Genomic DNA, 13,675 nt, shown 5'->3' with positions numbered 1-13,675 from the left:
GGCCTATTTATGATAAAGACAGTAATGTAGCATGGGGGGTTCACCTTCATGACCTCATCAAGTCCTAATTATCTCCCAAGTGTTCTGCTTTAAATAACATTAGCATATAACTTTAGTAATGAAATTTCCAACACATTAACTTTTAGAGACTCAATGGAAGCCATAGAAGGTTTTCTCCACCTATTGAAGAACCAACTGTTCTCTGTGGTACTAACAGGGGTCCATGCTATATACTTGCCTTGTCCATTTTGTTACCTTGGTTTTCAGGAGAAGGCACACGGATGAATGAGTGGCATTTAGACAGGTGACTTAAATATGAGATGACTCTATGGGAGTTGTAAAACTCAGCTAACATTCTCACTGGCAGAAGACCCATTAGGTGATTCTCTGCTATTCAAACCTTCTCCTTTAATGCTAATCTAGTAAGTCTGAGCCTACAGATTATTTTAAAGTAACTTGCCATTCTTGTTCAGTTCTCTAATTCTCTATGGGATGCAAAGTCCCCGGCCATAGACTCTTATGAGATGGGCCTCTCTAGAGCAGAACACTGGCTCTTGGAGAGATGGTGTATCATCTTATAGTGCTATGACTGTATAGCTCTAGCCTGCCCCTCTTCCCATAGTCACAAGGGCTCACTCCTGGTTAGGACAATGGAATCTGTTACTGCACTGATAACAGTGAATGGCAACAGAAGCCAATTTTGCAGGGAACATCAGCTTGGACATGATTGTATAGGAATCAATCTACCATGCTATTCTCTGTACCTTTCACTTGGCAGCTTTGTGTTCTGCCCTACCTCATCACCATTTAAACATCCTCCCATATAGCAATCAACCCAAGGGTCTTTGCTTCTCAACCACCACCTCTGAAATCATCTCCCAGCGCATGAGCCAAAAGATACAGTGAGCAGTCCAGAGGAACCCTTTAGTAAATGTTAACGGAACTGACTTGGATGGAGTTGAGTTTCGCCATGGATGCTGGCACAATAAAACCATTTTACTGAAAGTGGGTTTTTTTTTAAGACTATGACTGCTTAATATTTAAACAAGCTGTTCACTGTTTAAACTCTGGCATTTTTTTCTGCCCAATAGGGAAACTCAACAGAAGCAGGTTTACAATCTAGCACTGGTCTTCCATATGGCTGAGTGTGATTTGTCACAGATATGCTGGTCGCCAGCAGAATGATGAATGATTCCAAGTGCAGGTTGAAAACACCAGTTTCTGTGTTTTCTTACGCTTTCTTAAACATCTTCTGTTCTAAGACCAGCCACCTGCAAGTCAATAGACTCATAGACCAGCTGAGAGAGCAGGGTGCTGCCCTTGTAAGAAGGAGGTATCCTTTGGGAAGGGGTTTGTCAGTGGAAGTTATGACATGACTGTTTCTGTCTCTCATTACCTCTGAATTTGATATTGCTTTTCAGGAGTGGTCGGAGTGGATACCCTTCAATGAGTCCACTCTCCCCGCAAGAAATATTCCAGTTGGCTTGTATGGACCCTGCTGATGATGGACAATTCCAGGAACAGCAATCTCTGGTGAATGAATGATGAGTCTATGACTTAAGAAGTATTTCCTGATCCTTCTCACGCTTACTTTCAGCCCTCTCTTACCCAGTTTCTCCTGTTCACTGAGAATGCTCCCTCTAAAGGTTTCATAGCCCAAGAGGGCTCTTCCTTCCTGCAGGAACTTATGTTTCTTTAGGCCAAGCCCTTTTTACTTAATAGATTGGAGAAAATATTATATATAAAATCTTGCCTATGATAGCAAGGCTTTAAGATACTCTCATAGAATAAGTAGTATCTGCTCATATTGTATAGAATACACTAAGTGCTGCTTATGGAAATATAGGATGCCCCTACATCCTTGAGGGAAGCCCGCCTCCTCTAATACTTAGTGGCTGCATCTGCAACAATGACTAGCTGTCCACCAGGACATACAGAAGATGTCACCACTTTTGCCATGTGTGGGTTCAGGCAGATTTCTTCCCTTCAGTTATAATTCTACAAGACCACACACTCAAAAATCCCCTAAAGTCATTTTCCTGAGGTCAACGTAAGTTTTTTTATTAGTCTAGATGGTAAAATTTCCAAGAACCCTAACAAGTAAAGTTCAATCTTGAAGGAGAGAGTACCAGTTAAGATTTTGTCTTTACTAGTGCAAAAGTAAAACCTGATTGCCAAACTAATCAATTTTGCCATTAGTCCATGTTTGGGAGTTAAGAGTCCCAAGTTTTTTCCAGGCTTAATTGAATTGGAGAGAGCAAGACAAAACCTAGTTTTTGTGAATGTCTGTACAGAGAACCAGCACTAAGTGAGCCGAGCCTCATTACTTTATGGTTCATAGGTGACTTTGTTCTCTCCTTTATCTCACAAACCATTCTTGCTACTACTATATATCCCAGAGCCATGCCAAATGAGCGGTGTGTGTGTGTGTGTGTGTGTGTGTGTGTGTGTGTGTGTGTGTGTGTATGTGTGTGTGTGTGATGGTGTAGGTTTCCTACGGAGAGGAGTGGCTCGCCTCGGTAATTCTGTCATCTCTGGTTGCTGAGACAGAGGATCTTGAATCTGTTATATTGGGAAGATAGCAAGGCCAGGTATCCTAAAACACCAAACAACTGCCCCAAGGGTATTCTTAATAATCACCCTCTTCCCTAGCTGTTTTAGCACTAAAACCTAGGGACTAAGCTGGTATGGATAGTTTGATTCTGAAAATTCCTCTCAGCACTTTATGCCGAGTTGATAGATGTGGTGGAAAAATCTCAATAACGTGGTCTTTCTTTTTCCCCCCAGGGACACTTTACCTCATCATTTGTGTGGGTTTCCCCAGGCTGAGCTGTAGTGCCAGAACTTTCTGGATTTGTGTTCATCTTGTCAGTGCCGGTGTCTGTATCTGAACTCAGGTGTCAGCCATGCCACACACTCACCACTGTGTGCCTCTGCCCATCCCTCTAGGTCCCTGCTCCATGTTCTGAGGCGTGGCCATGATTTGTGTGTGTGCATATGGAGTGTGTCTCGCTGCCTCTGGCACCTGTAGACTACAGTGTCTTTACTGCATCCGTGGAGTTGGAACTGTGTGCACATTATCACCCGCACTACAAATGTTGTGGCTCCCTCAAGTACATCTCACACGCCCTGGAAAGGTCCCTCTTCCCAGCCACTCCAGTAGCCATAAAGTTGGCTGGCCACCCCAGGTTTCCCTTTCTTTGGGTGTTGACCTACTTAGGTATTTATACCATAAACTATGGGTATGTAAATATAAAATGACATTTTTTCTAGAATAATCTCCAGATGTCAAAGATGTTTTTTTGATCTCTGCGTGGCTCATGTGAGCATCTCCAAGAAGTTCCAGAATTTATACAGCAATACAAGTTATCCTTATTGCAAACTTATGTTCTTTAACCAACACTTTCCTATCCAACCTTGTAACACTTTGGAGGGGCACATCTGAATACAATAACAGCCACATGGCTGATGAACAATTGAAATATTATGAGTACAAATGAAATGTACTAATTATAAAAATGAATTCTTATGTGTTGGTGTGATATTTGGATATATGAAGTTAAATAAAATCATAATGGAAAGATTTTCTACATCACATATCTAATCATAGACATGGTTTAGATTACATTTCTATTGACCTGAACTAGATAGTAGATCCCTGAGAGAGCTTATCCATGACATTCTCGGTGGCTTTAATTACAGAACTCATAAGTTATATACATGAATTAATTCATAACATGTTTGCTCTTAGACACTAAACGACTTTCTGTCAAATCCTAGTTCCTATACAACTGATAAAAGGATTCTTCAAAGAACAAAGACAATAACAACACCTATCAAAAATATAATTTGCATATATAAAACATCCAGTGAGCAGAAATGTTTGTTTGATAAAGTTGTACTACCTGAACTTCTGTTTCAAAGACGGCCTTAACCCTGTCATGCCAGTTAGAGCCTTCTGTTTGAGATATCTGGCATCACACACGTACAATTAGGGACACATATGCACATAAATACATATATCCACCTACAGTCAGGGCCTCCTAAGCATCAGTCTCCCTTCTAAAAATTATTCTTACCACGGGGGCTGAATCATCCCCTGGAGGTGCGAGACAATGGGATGGAACCAAGTCCCACAAGCTTGGCTGTATGTTTATTTCCAGGAGCCAGAGGTTAGTGAATTAAAAAGTGTGCAGTCCTCTAACCATGGCATCTACCTTCCTCCGGACACCCAGAAGCATGCGGGATCTGGGAGGGCATCCTCTATGCCACGACTGACTATGGACCCCCAGGTAAAACTCAAGACCACACACCTTATGCAGTGGCATCCCAGGCTTTAATTAAGTAGGTTATGAAATACCTGATATTTTCAGGTAAGCCCTGGACTTTTTCTCTACCTCTTGCCTACATGCAAAACGCAGCTTACGGACTATTTCTGATAAAGTCTTCTCTATATTGTGTTTGTAGCAAGGCCCTGCCTTCAAAAGTCTAGTCAATAAAATAGTATTAACTTCTCCTGCACTGGGCTAAGCATTCTCAGGACCCAAGCAGCCAAGCAACCAGCATTTTTCTCTATGTATTTTCCCATCCCTTTCTTTTCTCTCCCCAGCCCCTTCAGCACATCTGAGTTATTTGTCCGCACCGCTTTATGTCAGGACTGTCTTATCCAGTGCAAGCCACGCCTCATTTCTTTGTCTGTTTCCTTGGCTTCTTTGTCTGTCTTACATGAAGTTTTGACAGAGACAAGAAGTTTTTGTGGATCTGTTCTAACACCTGTGGCAATCCAAAGTTGGAGGGGGCTATGGGAGGCTAGGGTGGGGGGTCATGACAGGAGGGTGGTTCTTCCTTAATGGTTAAGTTACAAGCTTTCCTAGGCTAGGGGGCTATAGGGCAGAACCTTATCTGTTGAATAAATAACGAAAGAAAAAAACCATGTTTTCCTCAGAATATAGTCTTTGGACAATCGCTATCACCTGGTTCAAAGTGACTATTTACAGTAGGTCCTGACTAAGCCCCTGTAGAACATAGTTCTAAGAGACATTTGCATAGTGCCAGCCCGAATTCTGCACAGTTAGTAGACTCATCTGCTTTATTCACGAAAACAAGGGGACAACTGAGGGCACTCTCAGTGAGTGTAGCTGAAACAGGACACGTCTTCCTTTATAGCCAAGGATTTTGCAAGGCAGATTCAAGGGAGGTGACAGTTTTTCCAGAGATCATATAGTTCACAGTTTCTAAGAGTGTTAGTCCCATGTCTGGATTTTCAGACTCTATCAATAATTAATCCAGACTTGTGTTCCTCTGGATTTTTTTTTCTTTCTAGGTGGTAACAGACCCTAGTTCTATGCGACGTTCATTTTCTACAATTCGGGATAAGCGTTCAAATTCTTCATGGTTGGAGGAGTTCTCCATGGAGCGTAGCAGTGAAAATACCTACAAGTCACGGCGCCGAAGCTACCATTCCTCCCTGAGGCTATCAGCCCATCGCCTGAATTCTGACTCTGGTGAGAGGGTCACCTTTAGCACCTGTCTTTTTTCTTGGCAACTGATGGACTTTTTTTTTCAAGGATCAGAAATGACTGGAACACGGTTTAGATAAAGACCAGGGTTTAAGAAAGCAAAGCAAGGACTGGCTGGCTGGCTCATGCTTGAAGAGCTTGCTTCAAACCCCTGACCTTACAGAAAACTGGGGCCCTGCAGTGCAAACCTGCCATCCCGGGTTTCTCTTGCAAGGTGGCTGCTGCTGTTCTTGAGTGTGCGGCTGCCAACAGTAGAGACACAACAAGACACTGTCTCAGACCCAGCGCAGAGCTAAGACCAGTTCCTCAGACCTGCACATGCACACTGGGACACACAAAATGAAAGGCGATGCTCCTTGCCAAAGTGCATTGCTACCTCTGAGTTGTCATCCTGTGGCACACCCTAGCAAATGCCAATGTGACTGACCAAGGTTTCCAATCAACCTTCTCAGTAATGCTCCAGATTCCATAGGAATATCGTAGAGGCCACCCCTGCCCTAGTCCCCAGGCCCCACCCCCAACCTGCCAAAGGTGCTGAGCTCTGTCACTAGCTTCAACTTTCTCCATAGTATTATCTGGAATTGTTTCAGATATTGGGTTTCATTTAAAACCTCTCTGTGTGCTTTACTGATTTTTAAGTGTTAAGAAACCATTCGTCTTATTCTGCCTACTTCAAACTTGAAGAGAGCCAGAATATGGCAGCATTAAGACTAGAATGGAAACCTCAACGTTAAATCCCAGGCTTCTCATCCTACCGTTCTATTAGATGGGCCAGCATTTCCTTCACAGAACCTTCTCAGTTCCCTTCCTGGTGCGGGATACAGATAATTCCTGCGCTGCGTTGATTTACTGGCAGAGACACTGTTTACTGTAGCTGGCATAAAAGGGGAGCTGAGAAAACAAATTATTCTCATTGATGCATGTCTTCTCAATGATTCCTTGGGGACTCCCTTGTTCACAAAAGAGGACTTTTCTACCCTTTCTTTCCTATTTCCCTTTCATTCCCTGTCAAGTCATCTGTTCATCTGCCCGAAGAAGCCAGGCTACTTCAGTCGGTTCAGGAAGCCAGGAAACCTAAGATCAAGATGAGAGCAGTGTCTGGTGGGGACTCTTCCTGGTTTACAGGTGGCTCTCTTCTCATCAGGTCCTCACAGGGTAGATAGCAGGGATGGGAAGCCAAGTGTCTCTGGGTACTTATTCCATAAGAGCCCCACTTTCCTGGACTGGTCACCTCCCAAAGCCTGTTTGTCCCCATTCTCCTGGAGGTTAGGATTCAGTCCTGAATTCTGAAGGGACACGATCAAGATCAATTCACAGTGGTATGGCCCCTGGCCTGGAGTCACCAACTGGAGTGAGCTGAACAATAAGTAACCAGTTGTTTTTTTTGTCACCTTCCACAGGCCACAAGTCTGACACTCACCGTTCGGGAGGCAGGGAGAGAGGCCGATCCAAAGAGAGAAAGCATCTTCTCTCCCCCGATGTCTCCCGCTGCAATTCTGAGGAGCGAGGGACCCAGGCTGACTGGGAATCCCCAGAACGTCGCCAGTCCAGGTCACCCAGCGAGGGAAGATCACAGACCCCCAACAGACAGGTGAACATGAGAAGCAGGGTCAGGGAGGAGAGGGTTCTGTACTAGGAAGGCCTCTTGGAGCTCAGAGCCCGATGTTTAACCAGAAATAACCTCAGTACACAGAGGCTGGCTCTTCTGTGCTTGGAGATTCAGAGGTGACAGGAACTTAAAAGAAGCAAGATTTCCCCCTACGGAAGTCAGTCCATACCTGTCCTCAGAATCAAGATATACAAATTTAGCTAGACTTAACAAAATAAAGCTGGTCCTTCAGCTAAAAAGGTTTGGCTCTGGTGTGATCCTCATATTAACTGTAGTGACGATTCATCTGTCAAGTCAGGGTTTGTAAGGCAGACAGCTCAACTTGGCTCACCTATTGTGTGGCCTTATCAAGAGAAGGGGCATGTCTCACCTCCTCATGCCTAGGAAACCTCAGCCATGTAACAGTAGTCCTTGTATTGTCCCTCTCCCCCAGCCCTAGCTCTGGAGGGGAGTTCCTGGAGTTCAGAGGAGAGACTCCTTTGGAAATGGCAATTCTGAGACATGCCCGTAGAGAAGCTTGCCTAGGAAATGGTGGCTTCCAAACAGTATTGCTGCTGAGCCAGCCCTGTGCTAGCACAGCAGATGCCTGGGACTTTAAGAAATCCAAGGAGACTGGCTTAAAAGTCCAAGCCAGAATTCCACACTTGACAGGACTCCACCTCAGAAGATCCTCACTGGAGCCTCGCAGGTCCCTCACACCTTGAGAGTCCAGTGCTAGAACCCATTTGCCAACCCTGGGCTCGGGTACTATTGACAGGGAATAGGTAAGGAAGGCAGCTAAGGGCTGAGACAACAGACAATGTGTGGAAGCCAAGGGCCTCAAGCCACTGCTGACGGAGAAGTAAGAAGGAAAGGAGTTTGCTTTTCCTTAGATCATTTTCCAGAACAGTTTCCCAGACAGCAAATCCGAGCATTGTTTTGCCTAGAATTTTAAGGTATTCCTGTGTGCCCTTCTTATACAGAGTTTCCATTTCCTGGCTAGCCACCTGGGTGTTAGGGTCATAGCTGTAAGTTCAAACAAATGCCGAGGCTTAACCACAGCTCTGCCCTTCTAAGACTGCCTCGGTAGTTGAGTTCCAGAGGTTTGTCTTTACTGCAGAAGTTGAAATGCTCTGGTCTAGATGTCTTTCATTCACTATTGACCTGAACCCCGAGTCCTTGAAGGGTACAAGTAGTACAGGCGCCTACCTCTCAGACCTCCTCCGGAGACTCAAGAGCTTTCTGCAGGAGAGGTTGGGACTTCAAGAGGGCCCCACGTGGAGGTGCTTCCATGCCTCATCTAATCTGTCATGTTTTTCCCGCGCTGCAGGGCACTGGTTCCCTGAGCGAGAGCTCCATTCCCTCCATCTCTGACACCAGCACCCCAAGACGAAGTCGTCGCCAGCTCCCACCTGTGCCACCAAAGCCTCGGCCCCTCCTCTCCTACAGCTCCCTGATGAGACACACCGGGGGCATCTCTCCACCTCCTGATGGAAGTGAGGGTGGATCCCCGCTGGCCTCTCAAGCCCTGGAGAGCAACAGCGCTTGCCTGACCGAGTCTTCCAATTCCTTGCACCCCCAGCAGGGCCAGCACTCCTCCCCTCAGCACTACATCTCTGAGCCCTATCTGGCCCTCCACGAAGACTCCCACGCCTCAGACTGTGGCGAGGAGGAGACACTCACCTTTGAGGCAGCCGTGGCTACTAGCTTGGGCCGCTCCAACACCATCGGCTCCGCCCCACCCCTGCGGCACAGCTGGCAGATGCCTAACGGGCACTATCGGCGGCGGAGGCGTGGGGGGCCTGGGCCAGGCATGATGTGTGGAGCTGTCAGTGACCTCCTGAGTGACACGGAAGAAGATGATAAGTGCTAGAGGCTGCCATCCCCTCCGATGCATGCTCTTCTCTCACAGGGAGAAAACCAAGACCAAATTGGGAAGCCAGTGCGGCCCGGGGGGGAGGAAGAGGGAGAAGGAAGATGGAGGAAGGACGCCATGCATCCTCTGAAAAGAGGAAGTAAAAGACAGATGGAAAACCAGTCAAACCCACCAATTTGCGTTATTTCCCTTTGCAAGATGGGCACTGCCATAGTCCTGCCTCTTTGCTGGGGAAAGAAAATACAGGGATGTGGGGGGTTATTCCCACGGGAGAAGGGACACAACGGTGGCTTGGCTTCCCTTGCCCCTTCCCACTTTTCTATGAGCTGCTGCAGCAGGATCTGGCTGGCCTGTGTCTAAGCTCATTGCCCTGAGCAGCCGGGAAGACTTCCTGGCATCTCATCAAGGGAAGAGTGGAGACAGTAGGAGAAGAATCTCCATGCCAGTTCTTGCACTTTGGCTGCCCCCAGGGCAACCCCAGCAGCATCTCATGCATTGTTCTTGGGGCTTGCTTCCCCCAAAGAGACACACGCTAAGTCAAGAGCACTGGATGCTGACGGGAAAAGGGAGGGAGGGAGAGAAGGGCCAGAGTAGAAGGGCCCAAGGTGCTGTGGCAACAGCAGCAAGGGCTGGTCTGGGTGAGAAAAGCCATAGCACAGCAGCCCATACCATGAAGGTGAGGGCCAAAGAAACAGAATTGGAGGTGCTGGTGGGTACGGTAGTAGACCCTGAGGTCTGTTACCCACACAGTAGGTGCTGTGGTAGATAGGCTAGAGACAGAGGTTCCCTAGGGCCCCAAACGTGCCTGTAGCTCCGGTAAAGGTAACATTAACTCCAATAGCCAGGGCCCGACCCTATTAGGGTTCAGCCACAGTGTGGGAACCCCATGCAGTTCTCAGCCTTGGCCCTTTAGATTCTAGTCAGAGGGGACCCCCAACAATAGGGACAAGACAGAGAAGAAGACCTAAGGGACTCTAGGCAGACTCAATTTTCCAACAATCACAAGAAGAACTCGGTACTAGTGACCACAGTGGGCTGGAAGCAGCAGGCCTCTGTCAAGCAGCAAGGCTACCGCTAAGCCAAGCCCAGAATAGTCAAGTATCAACAGCTAAGTGTTCTCTACCAGTTCCCCAAGTGGACAGTGAACACATATCCAAGGAGACCCCTGTGTAGTGACTTCCAGAGAATGGTCCCTAAGGAAGTCATCCTGAGGACCCCTTGTGAGGAGAAACCCTTGGGCCTGAAGCTTGTGTGGCTGGTTTGGGGTTTGGAGAGTAAGTTGATGAGGATGCTTTAAGGTGATTAGTAACCATACCTCAGTTTTGACCTGGGCTGCTTTTAGTAAAAATAGGCTCTGATGGAGCCCCGACTTTCTCTGAATGTTCCCTGAGCCAGGGCTGGGCTTCATCCCTTCCCCAGAGTAAAAGATGGGTAGAAGACAGCCTCAGGCCACTCCCCCAAAGCAGAAGCACTGAGGGAAAATAGGAGCCTTTCTTAGTCACTTCCTAAGTGATGGACGCAGCAGAGAGCTCCATTCTGTGGGACTCGTCACCCTTCGGCCTCTCTCCGGTATCATCAGAGCTGAACTGATGCCTTGGAGCCAGGTGTTGGGCGGGACTGCCCTCTCTAGCTTCTTCACCTGACCCTCCCCAGTGAGACTCGAGGACTTCACACTGCACTAAGTGGATCGGCTTTCCATCCTCTTCCAGCCTCGGCAGAGTCCTTCGGGACTCTTGTGGAGGAGCGGCCCTTCTCTCTCAGCAGGAGCTTTTCCTCCGGGGTTTCCTTTCTATCCTTCTGTCCCACTCTTCCTAGCCCTGGCCTGAGGCAGGCGCGGCATGAGCTCTGAAAAGCCAAGTTTCCCGGTGTGAGCGTGTGGCGGCAGTCACCTGCCACAGTCCCACCTTCTCTTTTGCGTATCGATGGAGCTTCGCGAACCATGGTCAGCCCCAAACCAAAGTGGTCCCAGGACAGGTGACCGATGAGGCAGACGTAAGGCCTGCCGACTCTCAGATCCTCTTCCGCCGCCATCGCTTCATTTCCTCTCCCTCGCAGCAGGTGTGTGCTCAGGGGCCGCTGAGAATATGAGCATAATCCTAACAGAGGAGATTGTTACATAAGAATAATGCTGGGCCTTGTGCTGTTTTAAGGTTTTCTTTGCTCAGCCTCATTTCATGCCAAAGTGCTGCTATGGGCCTCCTTGTGTGCACAAAATTGCTTTCCTCTACCTTGGACTTGCAGCTTTCCGTAGGGGAAAGCCTGCAACAGGATGACCATCCTGAGCCAGAAAGCCCGTTGGATGGTGTCTGGAGAAATTCGATTGCGGAGATATGTCATTGCCATCCCTGTAGTGGGAGAACTGTGGGCTGCCAGCACAGTGACCAGCTATGGAATTTGCCTGCAAATAATAACATGATCATTAAACTTACTATGCCTGAATCTTCCCATGCTCCCGAACTCCTTGAACACACATGCAGGTGTGTGCGTACGCGTGCACGCACTCACACACTAAATGAAGCATTTAAAGTTATAAGTACTGTAGATGTGGTCACTTGACTGACCACATGGTTTTTTTTTCCTAGCACTGATGAAATCAAGAACATATTTAATCATCTTCCCTTGGGTTTCTTTTCCCTTAGACAACACTTACCCTTCGTTAAGACCAGAACATAAAAGAATTTTTGTTAAGCCACAAACTCATTATCATCGTCATCTTTGCCTCCTGATAAACTCAAATGCCAACCCTCTCTCTTGTGGCCGACCAGGGCTTCCCTCCTATGGACCTGAGTCTAACTCTTTCTACAAAAGAAATCTGCTTTCTCAGAGTCCACGCTTCTCTTTGCATCTTCTGGTATAGAGCATGATTATTTGGGTGCAGAAAGTCTTCTTGCAGAATTCTTTAGTCAAATATCTCATCACCTTAGCAAAAACATTGGTCCTCATTGCCTTGAAACAAGATAGGGAATATGAGAGGACATTACAGGAAGAAAAGAAGCCAGGCAGGGAGGTACTGTAACTGCAATTGTGTTTGGGGAAGCCTTTTTGCTTAAGGTTCCAGAGAGTTTGACACATCCCGACCTTCCCATCACAGGAGAGGACAGCAGGCTTCATCATGGTAGGCCGCTTAGGCCATGGTGCCCTGTGTGTCAGGAAAATCACCTTCCCATAAAGGCATGGCACTCTCTAGTATCCACCAGGCTCCACAGGAGCCATTATGACAGTTTCCCATGGGAGGGGGCATACCACACTAATATCTGAGAAGTCTATTTTACAGCAGACCTCACGTCTTTCTTCCTGCTTATTCCCCATGCTGGGGGCACCAAAGCCAGATGTCACCAGAACCCCAGATGTTCTGAATGTGTTGCTTCCTTCACTCTGAGGCCCAGACAAAGATATCCCATATTCCAGTCTGGTCAACATCTCCCCTTCCCACCTGCATCCATGCCTCCACCACCACCACAGATTCTAGGTGTGAACTGGAGTGTCCTTTGGTATTCCCTTCCCAGTCTCTGTTTTGCCGCATGTTAGCACATCCTGAGATGATTAAATCCAAGCTTAGATGATGGATTAGCTGTCTCTGCCATGCCATTAGGAAATTCACCTTCTAATGAAGCAATGTCTGGAGATTGCAAGGTGATCCTTGCCAGATGATCCTCAGACCATTTCAAAGGAAGTGTAAAGTATGCATTAAATGTCCGTGCACTTCATGAAAGCTCACTAGAGAGAAATCAGGTCTCTTTGGCATCGAAGAACAAAGTAGTCAAGTAATCTCAGTCTTTGATTACATCTCTTTCTGAGGCCCGTAAGGTATATTTCATTTATGGTAGATATTTAGGTGGATGGAGCAGGGAGAAGTTGGGAACTTTGTTCCTCAGCTCAGTTAGACCATTGGAAAAGTTAGGGACAACGAAAGGGAATCAGACTGTCTCCTGGCATGGCAAGATTTTCTGAGACCTGAAAGAACTTCCACAGCCTTTCTATTACAACAGTGTCTTGTTTGTTATGTTTTGAAATACCAGCCCCAAGACCGGAGGCTAGTGAAGCAAAGCAACCCTTTCCTCGGGGAGGACTCTTCACCCGGCCTGGCCTATGGGTCCTTCCCTTCTGGTCCTGCGAGCATTGTATGCTGTCCAGGAGGAGCAGGGGAATACTTTAAGGCAGCCCTGCAAGCAGAATAGGGTCAGGTGGCCCCTGGAAAGTGGCCAGTCACAGCATGATGGATTGACACTAGGCAAGAACCCCTAAGGAATCCAGTTCAGATGACTTCTCTTTAAATATCTCTATATAGCCTTCCTTTTTAAAAAAGCCAAACAAAATGAACTTAGGGGTTATGACCTAACTGTCCATGAGTGTGATCAAAGGCAACGCCATGTTATTTGGTGCTGTCTGCATCAATCATCTTTTGCAGCTTTTCATTTCCATCCAGAACATCCTAGCCAGGTCTGTCCCAAACAGAGCAGCAACTGATACCTTCTCCACTGGCCAAAGACTGCTAAGGCATTTTTTTCGTCTGCCACAGGCTATACCCATAGTGCAGAGATATACTACTGCATGGGAGGAAAGGTCAGAAAAAAAGTCTAGTTGCTTTCTGGCAGTCATCTTTTCCTTTCCTTGAATCTTTCTTGGTGTATCCCCTCCTCCATAACTGATTTGGCCTATGTTGTGTGTCTCCCAGAGAGGTCACACCACACC

At 47.0% G+C, this 13,675-nt stretch overlaps 1 protein-coding gene across 7 annotated transcripts in view; it reads left to right on the top strand.

The window, feature by feature from the left end:
- Cacna1e (calcium voltage-gated channel subunit alpha1 E) overlaps positions 1–11,422 on the top strand; it is a 470,658-nt gene extending 459,236 nt beyond the window's left edge. For 4 of the 7 annotated variants that reach the window (XM_075988277.1, XM_075988276.1, XM_075988273.1 and 1 more), the window contains 5 exons: positions 1,422–1,533; positions 4,164–4,292; positions 5,324–5,504; positions 6,920–7,110; positions 8,438–11,422. In XM_075988277.1, the coding sequence (XP_075844392.1) occupies positions 1,422–1,533; positions 4,164–4,292; positions 5,324–5,504; positions 6,920–7,110; positions 8,438–8,980 (1,156 nt within the window). In that variant the 3' untranslated portion in view covers positions 8,981–11,422. The remainder of the gene's footprint in view (positions 1–1,421; positions 1,534–4,163; positions 4,293–5,323; positions 5,505–6,919; positions 7,111–8,437) is intronic. The other 3 variants (XM_075988280.1, XM_075988278.1, XM_075988279.1) reach the window with 1 other exon arrangement.
- The last annotated feature ends 2,253 nt before the right edge of the window (positions 11,423–13,675 follow it).

The sequence above is a fragment of the Microtus pennsylvanicus genome, chromosome 10, assembly GCF_037038515.1.
Source record: "Microtus pennsylvanicus isolate mMicPen1 chromosome 10, mMicPen1.hap1, whole genome shotgun sequence".
Classification (NCBI taxonomy): Eukaryota; Metazoa; Chordata; class Mammalia; order Rodentia; family Cricetidae; genus Microtus; species Microtus pennsylvanicus.
The sequence above is the reverse complement of the archived record's forward strand: the minus strand, read 5'-3'. Positions and strand labels throughout refer to the sequence as shown.